General features: G+C 39.4%; 1 protein-coding gene and 1 non-coding gene across 4 annotated transcripts in view; both read left to right on the forward strand.

Annotated features, from left to right (window-relative positions):
- Positions 1-21,545, forward strand: part of LOC126481955 (dosage compensation regulator) — a 169,624-nt gene that overhangs the window by 78,898 nt on the left and 69,181 nt on the right. For all 3 annotated transcript variants that reach the window (XM_050105926.1, XM_050105918.1, XM_050105933.1), the window contains 6 exons: positions 5,812-6,041; positions 12,622-12,783; positions 20,019-20,216; positions 20,310-20,523; positions 20,679-20,918; positions 21,025-21,233. In XM_050105926.1, the coding sequence (XP_049961883.1) occupies positions 5,812-6,041; positions 12,622-12,783; positions 20,019-20,216; positions 20,310-20,523; positions 20,679-20,918; positions 21,025-21,233 (1,253 nt within the window). The remainder of the gene's footprint in view (positions 1-5,811; positions 6,042-12,621; positions 12,784-20,018; positions 20,217-20,309; positions 20,524-20,678; positions 20,919-21,024; positions 21,234-21,545) is intronic.
- On the forward strand, positions 6,895-6,969 carry Trnas-uga (transfer RNA serine (anticodon UGA)). The gene has a single exon. It is a non-coding gene; the product is annotated as a tRNA-Ser (tRNA).

Here is a 21,545-nt window from a genome sequence, read left to right on the forward strand (position 1 = left end):
ATTAGAATTGTTTCATTAAGTGTAAATGGCAGCAAATTTATAATTGTCATAATTCTGAAAAATGTATGAATTAACATTATGAATATAGATGATTTGAAGGGACTGCTAGAAGGAAAACATCAATTTCAACATTGTAAAAGTGAGTTCATTCTATCCTTCATCTAAACAGCTGGAAGGCATTGACTATTACCAAGCATCCAATTCATTAATTTGTTAACTCATTTTGTAGCATTACGGATATGAGAGAACTGCATAATTGCAGCAAAAGAATCCATTAGCAGTAACAGTACTTCTGCTTGTTGGTGGGGCTGGGTTTTCTGTGGGGCAGGGGAGGGTGCTAGCAAGTACAAATCAGTTGAATTGGACTGTGTCAGTGGTACAACTGCTAAGGCTGTTTTCCTATGAAAAACTTTTATATGTGTTATATTGTAAAATAAGTATAACTGCTCAACCTGTAGGTATGTTGTTTGTATTTCACAGAGCTGTACTAGGGTGGTTCTATTGGAGGTAGTATGCCATTGTCTGCCTCAGTCATTAGAACTGACTGATGCAACATAAGTAGGGGTGTCTACAGTTTCACATGAACATGGAAAATTAGTGCAACTAGACATTTTTCATGTTAAAAAAAATTACTGTAGGCATAGTGAATAGAAGAGAAAGTGTGCACACCCCTAGTACACCAGTTCTACTGTAAGATGTCAGTTACTCTGCTTGTGACCTGTGTTACGCAGCACACAGACTGACTCATTCTTGAAATTTATATAATGAAATGAAAAGTATGTGGACTTAATTAGCTTACTACATGGACATCAGTTGTCAGGTAGTTTAGATAATTTCTGCACAGTTTTGGAAGTTTTTGAAGATTTTGGCTCCTTTTTTAATGCCCGTGAAAAAACAGAATTTCATGTAATGAAGAATCGGTTCGGGAACAGTGTCCGATATACGATCTGTGCAGCATCCAATGTTTGATATTTGCAAACTATTCGAATGTTAATAAAAGATGTTGCCCCATAAACTGCCATCAAGAAGCTCTCCTGCGAACCTGTAAAGTTTGGAAGGTAGGACACGAGATACTGGTAGAAGTAAAGCTGTGAGGACCGGGCGTGAGTCGTGCTTCGGTAGCTCAGATGGTAGAGCACTTGCCCGCGAAAGGCAAAGGTCCCGAGTTCGAGTCTCGGTCGGGCACACAGTTTTAATCTGCCAGGAAGTTTCATATCAGTGTACACTCCGCTGCAGAGTGAAAATCTCATTCTGGAAACATCCCCCAGGCTGTGGCTAAGCCATGTCTCCGCAGTATCCTTTCTTTCAGGAGTGCTAGTTCTACAAGGTTCGCAGGGGAGCTTCTGTAAAGTTTGGAAGGTAGGAGACGAGATACTGCAGAAGTAAAGCTGTGAGGACCGGGCGTGAGTCATGCTTCAGTAGCTCATAGAGGAAGATCAGTAGATGAATTCAGTAAGCAGATTCAGAAGATAGTGGGTTGCAGTAGTTTTTTGAAGTTGAACTGCTCCCACAACTATCAGACTCAATGATATTCGTTATCATACTACACTAATTATTTTGATAGATCACCTGTGAACAACAAGGTCTTTTGGGAATGTATAAAACATTATCTCATGGCACTTTTTTTTTATTTAGTATATCTATCTTACAGCAAGGATTGACTGGACACTCCCCACTCTGTGTAGTTTGGTAACTTGGTTCCTTTTTGATGTCATACAGCTTTCAAAATCTTCCTCTTTGTCTTATTTTGACTATTCATTGGAGGTGATTTCTTTGCAGTACTTGCCATAGTTATTTTCCTCATTCTTATCATTTTTTATCTCTCGCATTCTCAGAAATACTCTTCATTCATCACTCTGTCAGTCCATTTCATTTTAAACATTTTCCTCCACAACCACATTTCAGAATTACCCAAGTATTTCTCCTCTTTCTGTCAGTGTATGGTTCACTGTTGTATAATACTGCACTCTAGACAAAATATTCACAGAATGTTTTTCTTATTTCTGTTGGAATTCCTTTTGCTGTAAACAGATCTCTCACACCCTCAAAAGCTCCTTTATCCATATACAGAGGGTGTACAAAATACGGAAACACCAAAACCGCAACACAACACATGACCATGCCTGTTACAGTGTAGGAAACCCGCTAGCATTCAAAACAGTTCCAGTCATCTTGGAATGGATAAATAGAGGCACTGTATGGTTCTCAAGAAAATCTTACACCATTCTTCCTGAAAAACAGTGGTAAGTTCAGGTAACAATGATGGAGGTGGATAGTGATCGCACATCTTTTTCTCCAAAGTAAACCACAAAGGCTCAATAACATTGAGATCTGGTGACTGAAGGCTGCGGTAGAAGCAACAATGTACACTTGTGCTCACAAAGTCAGTATGGTACGATGTGAGCTGTATGAACAGAGGCCATATTGCCTTGGAAGACTAGAGTCACAATTAAAGAACAAACATTGTACCATGGTATAGACCTGATCAGCCAGAATGGTCACATAATTGATGGCAGTAATGCAACCTTGCAGTGCAACAATGAGGCCCATAGAATACTGTGATATGGCTACACAAATCATCACCGAACGCCCACAATGCTTCACTCTTGGGACATAAACTCAGCCAGAAGTTGGAAACAGTGTGAAACAAAACTCATCCAACCAAATATGACTTCCTTCCATTACTCCACAGTCCAGGTTTTATGGCTTAGGTACCACATTTTCCCATTATAGGCATTTTCATCACTGGTGAGTTGTTTTGGGATTACAGCTCGTCCTGCATTTCCCTGCTTATGGAGGTTCCTGCATGTTGTTTTGGTGCTGACAAGGTTCCATAGTGCAGTATTCAATACTGCAGTGACTCTTGCAGCTGCCATCCCCTTATTTTTCATTACAATCCTCTTCAATGTCCAACCCTCATGCTCACTCATAAGAGACTTCCGTCTGTGTTGTGGCTTAGTAGATGTTTTTCTGCTTTCCCTGCATGTAGTTTAATTCTTTGATTTAGTGCCTCTTGAAACACCAAACACTTGGGCTACCTTGGTTACAGAAGCACCCCCAATATTGGCTCTGACAATTAGCCCATATTCAAATTCAATTAGCACTAACATAATGCACTCACAAAGACACAGAACACTATTCCAATAATGAATGACACTTGCAATGTCTTTAGGGCATTGCACAGGTGTCGTTTGTGTTGTGAACAGTGAATCCGGAAGGCTTGGCTTGCATCTGTATATAAAGTTCAGTTACAGGAGTAAAAGGGAACATACTACAGCCTGTTTGAAATCACTGTTTTATTGAGAATTGCAGTTACATGAAGATATGCACGAGTCCACACATGACAACATTCTTGGCTGATCTGGGTTTTTTCTCCAGTTGTCCTGAAAATCCAGTTAGCAGACGAATTAAGCATGGCTGACAGTCAGACATTTGTTGGAAGACTGGAGTGAAAGAGATGTATTCATGGAACAAATTTCCACTATTCAGTTCTTGAGTGTGCTTAAAGCTATATATTATTCATTAACCCAGACCCAGAGGAACACAGCCAGCCTTCCCAGTCTGAGAAAGGCTAAGGACAGAGTATTGAGATGTGTAGAAATTCAGTGAAAATAATTATGTGACAGCTAATGGATAGTTTGGAATCCATGTTGTGGTTCAATTTACTGTCCCTCTAAATGCAGTTAAATTGCTGTTGATGTGTAGGGCCATGTGTCATTGGGAATGTGAGTTGCTGAAAGCATGGGACTGAAGGCTGAAGATGATGTGAAGCTAACAGCCCAGCAATGACAAGCCTTCTTTCAGGCCCCCTCTGGTGAGATTAAATGTCTTCTCTCAATAGGTACTGTACCTTGAAGTCTGTCTCCCAACAAAAGGATCCACCAATGTACGAAGTTTGTATAACACTTTGGTATGCTAAACTTTGGTTGAATACAATTGGGGATCAAAAGTATCTGGGCACGTGGCTGAAAATAACTTAAAAGTTCATGGTGCCCTCCATTGGTAATGCTGGAATTCAATATAGTGTTGGCCCACCCTTATCCTTGATGACAGCTTCCACCCTCGCAGGCATACATTCAATCAGGTGCTGGAAGTTTTCTTGGGGAATGGCAGCCCATTCTTCACAGAATGCTGCACTGAGGAGAGGTTTCGATGTCGGTCGGTGAGGCCTGGCTCGAAGTCGGTGTTCCGAAACATCCCAAAGGTGTTCTATAGGATTCAGGTCAGGACTCTGTGCAGGCCAGTCCATTACAGGGATGTTATTATCGTGTAACCCCTCCGCCATAGGCCGTGCATTATGAACAGGTGCTCGATCATGTTGAAAGATGCAGTCGCCATCCCCGAATTGCTCTTCAACTGTAGGAGGTAAAAAGGTGCTTAAAACATCAATGTAGGCCTGTTCTGTGATAGTGCCATGCAAAACAATAAGGGGTGCAAGCCCCCTCCATGAAAAACATGACCACACCATAACACCACTGCCTACAAATTTTTCTGTTGGTCCTACATACACTGGCAGATGATGTTCACTGAGCATTCATCATACCCACACCCTGCCATCAGATCGCCACCTTGAATACCGTGACTCGTCACTCCACACAATATTTTTCCACAGTTCAATTGTCCAATGTTCACACTCCTTACACAGAGTGAGGTGTCGTTTGGCATTTACTGGCATGACGTCGACCATGAAATCCATGTTTTCTCACCTCCTGCCTAAATTGCAGTGGATCCCGATGCAGTTTCGAATTCCTGTGTGATGGTCTGGATAGATGTTAGCCTATTACACATTATAACCGTCTTCAACTGTCGGCGGTCTCTGTCAGCCAACAGATGAGGTCGTCCTGTATGCTTTTGTGCTGTACATGTCCCTTCACTTTTCCACTTCACTATCACATCAGAAGCAGTGGACCTGGGGATGTTTAGGGAGTGTGGAAATCTCGTGTACAGACGTATGACACAAGTGACACCCTATCACGTGACCCCGTTCGAAGTCCGTGAGTTCCGTGGAGTGCCTCATTCTCGTCTTTCACGATGTCTAATGACTACTGAGGTCGCTGATGTGGAATACCTGGCATTAGGTGACAGCACAATGCACCTTATATGAAAAACGTATGATTTTGGGGGTGCCCGGATATGGTGTAGAAGAATCCTAGGCTGTCACACTTACATGGTGTATAAGAATCCTAGGCTGTCACACTTACAAGAGCTGCATGAACAGAAATACAATTTTTCTTTATACATCATGATGTGGCCTCACACCAAGAAGGATGTCAGGAAATGCCAATTGGTGGCCAGTCCATAGTTACTTAGGGACTAGTTATTTCAGATGGCAGCACAGTTATGACAAGTATGTTATAAATAGTCTGTAATACAAATATAACGGCATGTAGGGTTTTCTCTCTTAATATCATTTTTAATAAAGGAAGAAGAAATACATTTATAATAACAACAACGGAGAATTCATGTAGAACATATTACACGTGTGAAGATAGATTGATCCTTCTCACCAAATAGAAAAAGTTCTGTGTGGTGGATGGACAGCAATGTTTGTTTTGTTATTGGGCAAAAAGTTGTCTTGAATCAAATTAATTTATTGTCATTTATACAAACCGGGTGTCTCTGCAGCAGTTCTTCAATTGCGTGACTGCTGATCTATCCTCACACACATTACAGTCATTAATAATTGTGTATACTCATTATAATTCTATTAAATGTTTTAGTCAACATCTTTATTATGAAATAAGTCAAAATAACATCAAGTTGTTGTGCAAGAATGTAAAAAGGGTTTTAATAAACTGATGTGTATTTTAGCTGTTACAGGAAGAGAGACAGGATCAAACAAACAGTCGGCTTCCAAAAGCTGTGCCTTGTCTATTGTGCGGCAGCTATTCCATTTGGGTGTGATCGAAGCATTCAGTGGGACACTTAAAAGAAATAAAGAAACAGAACAATTACCACCATATGAAGTTAATATCAGTCCTGAGCTGGAATCTCAGATCTTTGATGTTCTTGATGGATTAAATATAAAACCAGTTAATTTAGTAAGTACACATTATTTATTCGGTGACCAATTAATTACTACACAGAAAACTGTGAACTAGTATGAGCAGCATATTAAAGCATTATCTTAGTCAAGATAGATACAAGTTGTCAGTAGTAAAAGCTTATACACTTATTAGCTCCACAGATGAAGAAATTGAAAGAAAGTATGACAAGATAGAAATAAAGTAGTCTGCCATGGTGGTGTACAGCATGTACTATGAGCAGGGATAAGTGAAACAGAGGAGAAACTTGTAAAAGAAATTAAAGCTGGGGGAGAAGAAATGAGTCATTATACAGCAAATAACTGCTTTTTTATGTATTTTTATTTATGATGTATGCATTTGGTTGAATTGGTGAAATGCATATTTAAATCTTCAGTTAGAAAATCATTAACAACATCTGACTACAGTTCAATGTTCAGCTGCTTTCATATTCTCCTGCCCCAGTCTTCAGTGTTTATAATCGTGGCACAAACCCTTTTTCTTTGTATGTTGTGCAAAACCAGCACAGTATCTGTTACTGAAAAGGCGTGAGGTTCCAGAATGAAATTTTCACTCTGCAGTGTAATTAAAGCCATGAGGACGGGGCATGAGTCGTGCTTGGGTAGCTCAGTTGGTAGAGCACTTGCCCACGAATGGCAAAGGTCCCGAGTTCGAGTCTCGCACACTCCGCTACAGAGTGAAAATTTCGTTCTGGAAACAACCCCTAGGCTGTGGCTGAGCCATGTCTCCACAATATCCTTTCTTCCAGGAGTGCTAGTTCTGCAAGGTATGCAGGAGAGCTTCTGCGAAGTTTGGAAGGTAGGAGACGAGGTACTGGCGGAATTAAAGCTATGAGGACGGCGTGAGTCATGCTTGGGTAGCTCAGTTGGTAGAGCATTTGCCCGTGAAAGGCAAAGGTCCCGAGTTCAAGTCTCGGTCCGACACACAGTTTTAGTCTGCCAGGAAGTTTCAGGTTTAAGGTTTTCCAATTGCATTCCATCCTGTCAGACAGTAAAGGATTTGGAAAATTAGTTGAATAGAATATAATGTGTCTCGAAAAGAGATTATAAAATGAAGATCTTCTTTCTTATTCTTTTACCTGAATTTAAACCCATGTCTTCACATGATTCGCTTGTTATTCTTGGTTTTTCCTCTTTAGTGGCCTGTTGTCCCTTCTATCAGAACCAAGTGAGATAGTGCATGCATTGCTTAAGAACCTGCACTTACATTCAGGAGACTAAGGGTTCAGATCCATTTTTGCACATACAGTTGTAGGTTTTTTGCAGTTTCCATTAATTGTTCTAAGAACATTTTTTTTATTTTACAACTTCAATAGATTCTATTCCTTTCTTGTCTAATAAACGATTAGGATGAATACATAACTGGGCACTATTGCATAAGCAACTAACCTGTGCTCAGACAACCAAAATTACTATAAATTATCTCAGAAAAAGATATTTGTGTATCCTGCATAGAATGTGGGTGCAACTTTTTTATTTGTGAACCAAATTTAATCAATTTGGTGTCATTGAAAAGATAAAATGGTCAACTATGATATAGTGTGATTAAATTTTTTCCAAGGAATTTTTCACCAAAATCAAGTTTCACCCTCTTAATTTGTGTGTCACTTAATTCATATTATCATATTATTCAACATTAAAAAATGAGAAATTTAGTAGAATTTTTGTTAAAGAAAACCTCCACAAATACTTAATGTTAGCACCAACATTAGCATCAACTGCATAGAATATAGAAGAATCCTATATTTTTTAATCCTACTGAATATATGATAAAGAAGTTGCGGGAACTACTAAAAAATAAGATGATGGTATTTTGTCAAAAAGAAACTATTAAATGCGAAGCAGAATAGCGACATCTATCTGTCCCTTCAGAAAATTGCAAAAGAGTGTATGAGACAAAAAGATTAAAGTATCCTTTTGATAAAATTGGTTTATCAAAGTTTTGTGAGCCTCACCCAGAAGAATGTCACAGTAAGCAGTCACAGACTGCATAGCATATGTGTATGCATTTTTTGCTAAAATGTAAAACTGATTATGCACGCTGTATGTGGAAAAGGATCATATACTGACTCTTTACAGAAATTTGTTTCCAATCTGGAAAATGAGGATCGTATGCTGCACCTCTGTTCTGACAAGGGAACCTCCCCATCGCACACCCCTCAGATTTAGTTATGAGTTGGCACAGTGGATAGGCCTTCAAAAACTGAACACAGATCAATCAAGAAAACAGGAAGAAGTTGTGTGGAACTATGAAAAAAATAAGCAAAATATACAAACTGAGTAGTCCATGTAAAACATAGGCAACATCCAGGAGAGGGTGAGCTCAGGAGCGCCGTGGTCCCGTGGTTAGCGTGAGCAGCTGCGGAACGGGAGGTCGTTGGTTCGAGTCTTCCCTCCAGTGAAAAATTTTATTTTTTATTTTCAGACAATTATCAAAGTTCAGGCACTCACGTAACTTCGCTCTCCAAAATTTCAGGACATGTTCAGATTTGCTTGGACATATGCAGGGTTCGACGGTCTACACACGGAAAAATTTGAAAACGTTAAAAACATATGTTTTGACAGAGCACAGGGAAAACTGTGCGACTGTGAAACTGTTGCAGTTTATGTGACAAACTCTTATGTTTTCATCACTTTTTGGGAGTGATTATCGTGTCCACAAGAAAACCTAAATCGGGCAAGGTAGAAGAATCTTTTTACCCATTCGCCAAGTGTACAAGTTAGGTGGTTCGACAACATATTCCTGTCATGTGACACACATGCTGTCACCAGTGTCGTTTAGAATCTATCAGACGTGTTTTCCTGTGGAGGAATCAGTTGACCTATGACCTTGCGATCAAATGTTTTCGGTTCCCATTGGAGAGGCACGTCCTTTCGTCTACTAACCGCACGGTTTTGCGGTGCGGTCTCAAAACACAGACACTAAACTTATTACAGTGAACAGAGACGTCAATGAACGAACGGACAGATCATAACTTTGTGAAAATAAAGTAAGTAAACTTTTCACTCGAGGGAAGACTTGAGCCGAGGACCTCTCGTTCCGCAGCTGCTCACGCTAACCACGGGACCACGGCACTCCTGAACTTCCACTCTCCTTGATGTTGCCTATGTTTTGCACGGACTACTCAGTTTGTATATTTTGCTTATTTTTTTCATAGTTCCACACAACTTCTTCCTGTTTTCTCGATTGATCTGTGTTCAGTTTTTCAAGGCCTATCCACTGTGCCAACTCATAACTAAATCTGAGGGGGGTGCGATGTGGAGGTTCCCTTGGGAGTGCCGCAAAGAATGTAAATGCTTCAGTTTTTACTGGAGCTGAAATCCTTCCAAGATTTTGAAAATGTTACTGTCAAGCATTGGACCTTCATTACGCATAAAGAATAAATATTCATTACCGCTATCTGCAATAACCAATTCTGCTGTTGGAAATTTCTTGAGATGCAAAGATCAAATCCCTGAGACCAAGTGGACTTTTATTAGTTTGTGGTTATTTCCTGGTGATGGGTGCTGAATTCCATCTGAAAGTATTATAATGACCTTGCCTGATCGTAGCACAAGCACTAATCGTTTATATACTTTCGGATCAGATTCTGTATTCTCCATTGATAACTTCTTTAAAACAATGAACACTTCTTAGGATGTTACGGGTATATTTTATGTGAACTGAAAGTAATTTCTTGTACGCTAGCTAAGACTCACAAAATGAAATGAATATTCTTTTATTTATGTTCTTTGTTTGAAATTACTAAACAGAACAAACCACTTTCTATGTTGAAAATGGCAGTAGGCATTATGTGAAACAGAAATTAAGATGGTGAAACTCGGCAAAAAAATTCCTGAAATTTGCAAAAAAAAAAGGGGGGGGGGGGGGGGGAGGGCAGAAAGAAATTTTAGAAACCAACCCACCTTTGCTACCAACACCAGTTCATGAAGACACATTCAGGAAAAAATGCTTTTAACTTTCATTACTTCTTACACCAATTTTTCAAAAACATCTGTGGCGTGAGGGCAACAAGATTTCCTTATATGCAATGATTTTATATGAAATGAGCTGGAATGGAGCATGGCTCCCATTGTGGTGCCACATTACAATTCATTCTCCTCTTTCTTAATAAGTCCCCATGTGCACATCTCTGTTGCTCACTGAAGAAACCTCGGTTATTTAATATTTCTTGCATTTCCTCGGTTATTTAATATTTCTTGCATTTCCTCGGTTATTTAATATTTCTTGCATTTAAATGTTTTACAACCACAAATCAAAACTGCTTACACTAATAATGTAAGCTTTCTTTTTCAACCACATCATAAACTTAGCTTTGAAAATAGTGTTCAGTTATCCAAAAGTACTGCGTGCTATATTTACTCTTCCAGTTAACTCTGTAACTGCCCCTGTAGGGGCTGAGTTGAAATGACATAAAAGTAGATGCTCATCAATTTATCTATGAATACCTTGTTAACTTGTACATATTTTATTTTTGTGTGTTAGCTATAAATTACTTTAATGTTACTGTAATTGATTTTCAGATATGCTTTCAAAACTAATTTATTGAGTTATGGATATATTGTTGAAAGTTTTTCTGCAGTAGATGTAAACAGTAAAATGTTACCAGCAAAACAAAGGTAGTTCAGGCATATTCCATTAAGATGAATTCCTTCTTTTTTTCCAGCTAAAAGGTCTGCAAAATTCATTTACAACTGCTGCAAATAGTTTTCATGGTGGAACCTCTTAGTCTGACTGCTCTTTCAGTTCTAAATTTCTCATAATTTTTTCATTTATCAGTGCAAAACAATACAATATAATCTTAAAACTATGATCTAATATTAATGATTAAGAGAATTCACACTTTGTGAGTCAGATGTTCAGCAGTCAGAATGACATGGGCTTTCACTGAAAACGATTCTTCCACATCATAGGCTTCCCTTTGATTACTCCAAACCAACTAGTGTTCACAGCTCTGCCTTGCCCCACATTCACAAAGTTCATTACTGATACCCCATTACTTCAAAGTTAATTTTACATTTTATCACTGCTATTGTCAGTCTGTCGAAGGTCTTTCGAGTCCCTTATTACAGATGACAGCTGGTTGGTTGCTTCCTTTTTGCTGTCTGTAATCCTTCACAAGACATTGTCTCCACATCTCAGTTTGATGGAGTTCTGCTGTAGTTGGAATTAGTGCTGTTGTAAGAAGGAAGCTTTTTCTGGGTTTCAGGCATGATAGGAAAGCAAGAGTGCCGCTGTGAATCTGTTTCTTGCTACTTCCTTTTGATCTCTAATGCTATGTGACATCATACGTCTTGAAGTGCTACCACCAATTGAAAGATATTATTTAGGGGACTTTGTCTTAGGCACTCTGCGACTATGTAGCCTTTCTCATAGAGAGCCATAACAACTTGACTAGAATGTGCAGAGTTCCTCCAGACAGGAGCGACATACTCATTCTTATTGTTTAATGAAACTCTTGCCATCTGTTTAATAGCTGCCTCGTTCTGTTCAGTATTTCATTTTACTTTGCTCTCTGTATATGTACATCATTTTTGGCTGTTTGCACCAATGCAGGGTATTTATAAATTACTTATACAAAAGTAACCATTAATTGTGGAAAAGGTAAATAACTTGCAGAAATGTTTGGTACAGCACTGAATGTAGCATATCTTCAAGTTTTATTTACAAATATTGTATGTGGCTACTTTTTGTAACACAATAAATATCCAATCTGTGATCAGTTTCCTTCCATATCCCAAGAAGCAAGTCTTGATGTATGATGACAACTGCTTGTGTTACCCATTGTCACAGCCTATCGATATTTTCCGGAAGTTGAGGAACAAACACACTGTCTTTAATGTAACCCCCTACACAGAAGTCCATTGGGTTTAACCAGGTGATTATGGTTGCCAGGATATTATTCCACCATGTCCAGTCAAAGTTGGCACATCCCTGTGGAGATACACGACAACTTGATGATGACGTCATTAATAACAGTGTCTTTGAGCTGGTGGCTTGTGGTATGTAGTCCTGAATCGTCTATAAACTGTAGTAGTGGATTTGGATTCATGAAACTATAAACAACACTGAGCACCTCTGCATCATACCTATTTCTCAATTAAAGGCTTCTATTGTGTAACTAATGTAGAAACACACTGTGCTTCTGTTCAGTAGTAAACCTTTTGTTGTGTGTCTCTCTCTAGATATTGAACTTGTTGTTGAATATAATCTAGTACACCTCCCAACATTTAAATTCTTTTCTACACTTCTGATTTCCCAACTGATGAGTTTGATCTTTTGCACTTAAAAATGATTTGGGATCATCTAATTTTGTACAGTTTCTGTATTATTTGAAAATATATATTAAGTTACATTTGTAGTTCTATTATATCTTTACGAAGTTCATGTGCGTAACATATGACCTCAGGTATTTCTGGTGTGATATATAAGTTTCCCACTGAAATATCGTTCTCACTTAAGTATGCACAGTAGAAATAAGCACCAAGTGCCAGCTTCAGTTACAACTAGAAATAGAATAATACTATATTTCATAACTTTCTAGGTCTGAATTTAATAAATCTGTAATAACTTACAGCCTGCAAGTTCAGAAAATCCTGTGTCCTTGGTTACTGATCATGTTCTTGAAGAATTCATTACTGCAAAACCTCAGTCTGCTGGTGTAGTGCCTTGGTCTCCACCACAACCAAATTGGAATGCCTGGACCAGCTGTAATATTGATGAAGGACCCTTAGCAACTGTAAGTAGTGCTGTTAAACTGTTACTTTAAGCAAAATAGAAATAATGAATTCTGTTCTGACTAAAGAACTATTTTGATGTACATTTACAAGCATTTACTCGTGCATACCAAGGTTTTCATTCATCTGCATTATAAATTCCTTATAGTCACGACACGAGATGGTGCACAATCGATCTGCGTGATCACATAGCAGATTGTGTATCACAAATGAGACTGTTGATCCAGTTTGGCTTGGAAATCAGTATGTGCTATTTATAAGGTGACAGTAAAACACTGGAAAGAAGAGAAAGAAAAGGATGACATTGAGTAAAGTAATGCATTAGAGAATAGAAACAAAGGAAAACTGAGAGTTTATGGAATGGAGGAAAAAGTGTTAGACAAAATCAAACCTCGTACAATAACTAAATTTATCACACCCTCTGAAACTCATTCCCACCAACATCTAAAGAGACCTGAAACCCAGTCATGAACCTGTCCTCCAAATGCCTCAGTCCCACAGAAGGGTCAGCTCTTTTCAAAGGCCATACCTTTTGCCCCACTCCCAAATTCAAATATGCTTAGAGACTCTGTCTCTCCTTCTCCCTGCAGTGGAAACACTTTTTTACCACCAACTGTCAATTGGATTCAACCCAAAGCCAATATCGAACCCTGCCTGACTCGGTTCACTCCTCCATCCAACTGTAATCCACCCTTTGTGTGCACAAATCACTCCCTGTTAACATTCCAAAATTTCTTAACTTCAAACCTTGCCTCACCATCATTCACCAAACATCTGAAGAAAGAAGTACACTCCACCACTTACATACTGATCCCAACCTTGTAATCCTACCTGCCAACAAAGGCTCCACCGTTGTGGTTATGAACAACAGAGAGTACATGGCAGTGGGACTCCGCCAGCTGTGAGATATGTCCACCTACAAATCCTGCTACAGTGACCTTAAAGCCCATTAACCCTACCACTCAGAACACCCCATTGTGGCTGGCTACAGTGATTCCACTGAGAGAATCCCTCCTCTCATGGATCAACACCTTCAGCCTATTGCCCATAACTTATCCTCCTGCATAAGAGACTCCAACTATTTCCTCCACAGATTCTTCACAGTTCTGTTCCTTTACCACCTGGCACCATGCTGGTCACTATAAAAGCAGTCTCCCTCTACACTATCATCCATAATGCCCATGGCCTTTGTGCTGTTGAACACTAACTTTCACAGTACCAAACTGACTCCAAGCCTACAACCTCCTTCCTGCTCACCATAATGAGCTATATCCTCACCCACCGTTATTTCACCTTTGAAGGCATCACCCACGAACAAATCTATGGTTCCGTAATGGGCACCAGCATGGCACCAACTTATGCCATCCTCTTCATGGCTTATCTACAGGAATCCTTCCTAACTACACCAAATCCCAAACCCCTCACCTGGTTCACGTTCACTGATGACACCTTTGTGATCTTGACCAAAGGTGAGAACACCCTATACACTTTCCACCAGAACCTCAACACCTACTACTCCATTCACTTCACCTGGTCCTCAACCCAACATGCCAGCTTCTCATTGTTAACCCCCACCTCAAGGATGACTACATCAATACCTCTAACCACATCAAACCTACTAACCTCCAATACCACCTCCACTTCAACAGCTGCCATCCATTCCAAAGTCCTTACATACATTTTAGCCATCCGAAGTTGTCACATCCGTAAAGATGAGCAGTCCCTGCCCAAATATGTTGGTGGGTCTCACTGAGGCCTTCACAGACTGAAATTACCCTCCCAACCCTGTCCAGAAACAATCTCCCATGCACTGGCACCTACCACCTACCACATTCACACTGTAAGTAACAGAGGGCATTCCCCTCGTGACTCAGTACGACCCAGGACTGGAGCAACTGAAACACTTTGTGCCAGAATTTAGACTACCTCTTGTCGTGCCTTGAAATGAGTAATATCCTGCTCATTATCCTCCCCATCCCACCCTCAGTGGTGTTCTGTCGTCCACTGGATGCATGCAGTATGCTTATCCATCTCTATTCCGACCCCGTTCCCAACCCCTTGACTGAGCAAGGTGGCGCAGTGGCTAACACACTGGACTCGCATTCGGGAAGACGGTGGTTCAATCCCGCATCCGGCCATCCTGATTTAGGTTTTCCGTGATTTCCCTAAATTGCTCTAGGCAAATGCTGGGATGGTTCCTTCGAAAGGGCACGGCCGACTTCGTTCCCCATCCTTCTCTAATCCCATGAGACTGGTGATCTCCCTTATCTTAATAATTCCAAAGTACACGGGTGAGTTTCTTGGATTTTTATATATTATGTACTGCCAAATATAGACTTTTTACTTATTCTCATGACCATAATGGCTACTGCCAATTTCGCTTTAAAATAACGTGTGTCTACCTTCATTCATTAACAGAGAGCGAGATCTTTCTCTTACCGAAAAACAAGAAAAACATCTAAAGTTTTTTAACATTAGAAAATCAAAACTACATTGCTCTACGCTGGGCTACCGCTTCACCTTTTCTCTTTGCTTTTGAAAAAAAAAAAAAAAAAAAAAAAAAAATGAAAACAGAAGCAAGGAATGCAAAAGGTACGTCATAGCTTCCTGTGCAGGAAGCACAGTTACCCTGTTGTGCCTGCATCTAACAGCTACAAAATATAGAGAGGATCCCATACTTAGGATTCTTTATTAATTCTTAATTACAATTTATGTATTCTTCCATCTGAATTCAAGCTGCACTTCTGTAACCTTTCTTCATGTTTGACAAGAAATCGGAACATTTTTAGTACAGATGTTCTGTGTCTGTTCTTTCCACAGTTCATATACTTGCAGGCACTCAGCATGATGATCCGATTCACAGGTCCCACTGCCTCAGAAACAGTTGTTCTTCACAGATTCGAGACAGTGGCAAGACACTTTTGGCTGCTTGTAAGAGGAATTGGACAGGCAATCTGTTTCTGATGTGATCTAGAGTACTAGTCTTGAATCTATTATTTGTTGCAGTATGTAAAGCATCATGATGCTTGACTACAGAATCAGTAGCTCTGTAACTTAAACTGTCAGATGCTTTCAACATTGCAACATGTCTCTATGTCACTGATTTTTGTCTAATTTGCTGAAAATGTATTTTGAAGCGCACAAAGATAATCTGTCACTAAATTCAGTTACTAATCGCTATCAAAAAATAATCAGTTCTGTGAGTGGTTTTCTTGACTCACCATTGTTCACAAAATGCAAGTGATACCCTTTTACAATGTTTTCATGTTGCTTATACATGCAAAACTACCGACCCAGCCCAGCTTCACACAGGTACCACTATCTATCTGTGGCCAGACAACTTATCTGGTGTAGCATATTTTGTTTGCAGGACACTGCTTAGAGTTATGAATGAAATTCAGAGAACAACTTCAATTAAAGGAATATCACCATTTCCTAACAACTTAAGGCGTCTGAACAGGTCACACCAGGAAATTTGTCCAGTGGCATGAATGTTTCGTGTTCTATATTGGTTAAAAATATTTGATTATTTCAAATTATAAGTCTTAAATTACAGTGGAATGATGAGGTGGTTATCTTTTCATTATTGGTCATATTTATTACAATACTTCAAAATTCAGTAACTCACTGTCCACTGTTCTAAGAATCTGCAGTGAATTGAGAGTGTGAATAGAGATTGTTAATCTTAGGGAAACAGAAATTGGCAGTCGTAAATTGTCGTCATATTTCAAAATGCGTTACTCTACTGTATGTGGAACCATTTTGAAATCCTGTCTGTTCACCCGTAATAAATATCTGAGTCTCATTCAGAAAGATTGTGCCCATGTGTTTATGATCTTTAAAAGGCCTAAATGCCTTTCTCACCAAGTGGAGATTCATTTACCAATCTACTGTACAATTTGGAAGTGTCTAAACAAATAATCTGTTTCCCCCACCACACAATGAGTCACATTCACCCCTATGTTTAAAGGAAAGCAGGAAGTTGAAGTCATCTGTCACACTGCTTTGAAACTTTCTTTATATAAATGAAGCAAACCTGCATCTCACACTGACGTACATTTTCGCAAAATTATTTACTTAATGCATAAATTTTTGCATTATTTACTTAATGCATAAAGAATTGCCCCCCCCCCCCCCCCCCCTCCCCCAATGAACCATGGACCTTGCCATTGGTTGCGAGACTTGCGTGCCTCAGCGATACAGATGGCCGTACCGTAGGTGCAACCACAACGGAGGGGTATCTGTTGAGAGACCAGACAAACATGTGGTTCCTGAAGAGTGGCAGCAGCCTTTTCAGTAGTTGCAGGGGCAACAGTCTGGATGATTGACTGATCTGGCCTTGTAACACTAACCAAAATGACCTTGCTGTGCTGGTACTGCGAACGGCTGAAAGCAAGGGGAAACTACAGCCGTAATTTTTCCTGAGGGCATGAAGCTTTACTGTATGGTTAAATGATGATGGTGTCCCCTTGGATAAAATATTCTGGAGGTGATATAGTTCCCCATTCGGATCTCCGGGCGTGGACTACTCAAGAGGACATCGTTATCAGGAGAAAGAAAACTGGTGTTCTGCGGATTGGAGTGTGGAATGTCAGATCCCTTAATCAGGCAGGTAGGTTAGAAAACTTAAAAAGGGAAATGGATAGGTTAAATTTAGATATAGTGGGAATTAGTGAAGTTCGGTGGCAGGAGGAACAAGACTTTTGGTCAGGTGAACACAGGGTTATAAATACAAAATCAAATAGGGGTAATGCAGGAGTAGGTTTAATATTGAATAAAGAAATAGGATGATGGCTGGGTGTTGTGTGCTGTCCTTAGGTTAGTTAGGTTTAAGTAGTTCTAAGTTCTAGGGGACTGATGACCGTAGCAGTTAAGTCCCATAGTGCTCAGAGCCATTTGAACCATTTGAAAAAAATAGGAGTGCGGGTAAGCTACTACAAACAGCATAGTGAACGCATTATTGTGGCCAAGACAGACACGAAGCCCACACCTACTACAGTAGTACAAGTTTATATGCCAACTAGCTCTGCAGATGATGAAGAAATTGATGAAATGTATGAAGCGATAAAAGAAATTATTCAGGTAGTGAAGGAAGATGAAAATTTAATAGTCATGGCTGACTGGAATTCAAGAGTAGGAAAAGGGAGAGAAGGAAACATAGTAGGTGAATATGGATTGGGGGGGAAGAAATGGAGGAGGAAGCCTTCTTGTAGAACTTTGCACAGAGCATAACTTAATCATAGCTAACACTTGGTTCAAGAATCATAAAAGAAGGTTGTACACATGGAAGAATCCTGGAAACACTAGAAGGTATCAGATAGATTATATAATGGTAAGACAGAGATTTAGGAACCAGGTATTAAATTGTAAGACATTTTCAGGAGCAGATGTGGACTCTGACCACAATCTATTGGTTATGAACTGTAGATTAAAAATGAAGAAACTGCAAAAAGGTGGGAATTTAAGGAGATGGGACCTGGACAAACTGATTAAACCAGAGGTCGTACAGAGTTTCAGGGAGAGCATAAGGGAACAATTGTCACAAATGGGGGAAAGAAATACAGTAGAAGAAGAATGGGTAGCTTTGACGGAAGAAGTAGTGAAGGCAGCAGAGGATCAAGTAGGTAAAAAGTACGAGGGCTAGTAGAAATCCTTGGGTAACAGAGGAAATATTGAATTTAATTGATGAAAGGAGAAAATAAAAAAATGCAGTAAATGAAGCAGGCAAAAAGGAATACAAACGTCTCAAAAATGAGATCGACGGGAAGTGCAGAATGGCTAAACAGGCATGGCTAGAGGACAAATATAACGATGTAGAGGCATATATCACTAGGGTAAGATAGATACTGCTTACAGAAAATTAAAGAGACCTTTGGTGAAGAGAGAACCTCTTGCATGAATATCAAGAGCTCAGATGGAAGCCCAGTTCTAAGCAAAGAAGGGAAAGCAGAAATGTGGAAGGAGTATATAGAGGGTCTATACAAGGGCGACATACTTGTACAATATTCTGGAAATGCAAGAGAATGTAAATGAAGACGAAATGGGAGATACGATACTGCGTGAAGAGTTTGACAGAGCACTGAACGACCTGAGTTGAAACAAGGCCCCTGGAGTAGACAACATTCCATTAGAACTACTGACGGCCTTTGGAGAGCCAGTCCTGACAAAACTCTACCATCTAGTGAGCAAGATGTATGAGACAGGTGAAATACCCTCAGACTTAAAGAAGAATATAACAATTCCAAGTCCAAAGAAAGTAGGTGTTGACAGATGTGAAAATTACCGAACTATCAGTTTACTAAGCCACAGCTGCAAAATACTAACACGAATTCTTTACAGACAAATGGAAAAACTGGTAGAAGCCGACCTCGGGGGAGATCAGTTTGGATTCCGCAGAAATACTGGAACACGAGAGGCAATACTGATCTTATGACTTATCTTAGAAGAAAGATTAAGGAAAGGCAAACCTACGTTTCTAGCATTTGTAGACTTAGAGAAAGCTTTTGACAATGTTGAAAAGGCAAACCTACGTTTCTAGCATTTGTAGACTTAGAGAAAGCTTTTGACAATGTTGTCTGGAGTAATCTCTTTCAAATTCTAAAGGTGGGCGGGGTAAAATACAGGCAGCAAAAGGCTATTTACAATTTGTACAGAAACCAGATAGCAGTTATAAGAGTCGAGGGACATGAAAGGGAAGCAGCTGTTGGAAAGGGAGTGAGACAGGGTTGTAGTCTCTCCCCGATGTTATTCAATCTGTATATTGAGCAAGCAGTAAAGGAAACAAAAGAAAAATTCGGAGTAGGTATTAAAATCCATGGAGAAGAAATAAAAACTTTGAGGTTCGCCGACGACATTGTAATTCTGTCAGAGACAGCAAAGGACGCGCGGGCGCGTGTTTGCGCTTGCTGTCCATCAGTCAGCTATATGTGAGTGTCTGTTATTCCGAACTTATCACCATCTTGGAATGACTGTATTTTTTGCAGTATAAAACCACACTCATGTGTGCCCCAAATCCCTGTTCACAATGGATACTGGTTTTGGCCAAGCAGCTGACACAAAATTTGTTGAAGTTTTTATTTTTCTTCTCACTAGGATACCGAGACTCAGTCTGAACCCCAAACAAGGAAGCAAATTCTGTGTGAATTTTTTTAGTGATTGTGCAGATTACAATTAAGTCAAGTTAATTTCTGTTATTGGCAAGAAACATAGAGTAAATTTTATGTTCTTGACATTACAGGCTAACATGGATGGAGTGAGTGAAGACCTACAGAAAAGTTTTCGGGAAAGAATGCAAAATGATACTGCTCTACAGAATATGGTAAAAGAACGTAACACATTGCCTGTTGCATCATGTAAATCTCAGATAATGGAGGCCATTAATGAACATCCTGTGGTCATTATTAGGGGCAACACAGGTTGTGGAAAGACCACACAGGTGAAACGTTTTTTACTTATTGTCGCATTCATAAGTTTTTTCCTTCTAATTGAATATTGTATAACAGGTTTCCCCATTACCATTTTATTTCAGGTTTGTCAGTATATTCTGGATGACTATATTCAGGCAGGTCAGGGAGCATATTGTAATATAGTTATAACCCAGCCTCGCCGAATTTCTGCTGTTTCTGTAGCAGATCGTGTTTCTAATGAACGAGGAGAACCGTTGGGAAATAGTGTTGGCTATAGTGTGAGATTTGAATCCTGTCTGCCTCGTCCATATGGAGCAATTATGTTCTGTACAGTTGGTAAGTTTACTTCACTGAGTTTCATCAATGTTAGTGTTTTCATCAACATAACAGCAGTATTTACCTACAACGTTTAATATAACATTCCATCCTGGTTTTTCCATTGTTTGATATGCAATATATGTAATATTTAAAGACTCTGTTTCCATCAACAGGAGTTCTGCTAAGGAAGCTGGAAAATGGCCTGCGAGGTGTATCTCATGTAATTGTTGATGAAATTCATGAAAGAGATGTCAACTCAGACTTCATAATGGTTGTGTTAAGGGACATGATCCATACATACCCTGATCTCAGACTTATTCTCATGTCGGCAACGATTGATACAACACTTTTTAGCGAGTATTTCAACAACTGTCCAGTAATTGAAATTCCTGGGCGAGCTTACCCAGTACAAGGTAATGTTAAAATATGATAGGATGGCTGCTAAGACATTTTGAAATAGTTTGAACTCGTAGAACCTGTGGGGGAGACAGTTTCTGATAGTTGCATTGCTTTTTTCAGAGTATTTCCTTGAGGATAGCATACAAATGTTAAATTTTGTTCCACCACTGGACAATCGCAAGAAACGTAAAGACAAAGATGATTCTGAGTTAACTGGCGAGGATCAGGATGAAAACTTAAATAAAGTGATATCAAATGAATACTCACCACAGACACGGAATGCCATGGCACAGCTTAGCGAGAAGGAAATAAGTTTTGAACTTATAGAGGTATGTTGGTTCTTTCATGACGTAGTTGTAACTGTATTTAATGTTTCTGTGAACTGCTTAGAAAATTTAGTACTGCTTTGAGGATTAAAGGGTAAGTGTAAGCTTATTGCTGTGTGAGAACTGCAGAATGATAATTACTGTCTGCCTACTGACTCACTTTTTTTCACTTGTAGGAACAAAATTATACATTATTATACTGTTATATGAGGAGAAGTCAAAAAGTGAAGGGACCTTTGAGAAAATGAATATTTATTCTAATGATAGAAAACTGAAACGTACAGTATTTTTCTAAGTAATCTCTCTGCATTAAAC

Source organism: Schistocerca serialis, chromosome 1 (genome assembly GCF_023864345.2).
Source record: "Schistocerca serialis cubense isolate TAMUIC-IGC-003099 chromosome 1, iqSchSeri2.2, whole genome shotgun sequence".
Lineage (NCBI taxonomy): Eukaryota > Metazoa > Arthropoda > Insecta > Orthoptera > Acrididae > Schistocerca > Schistocerca serialis.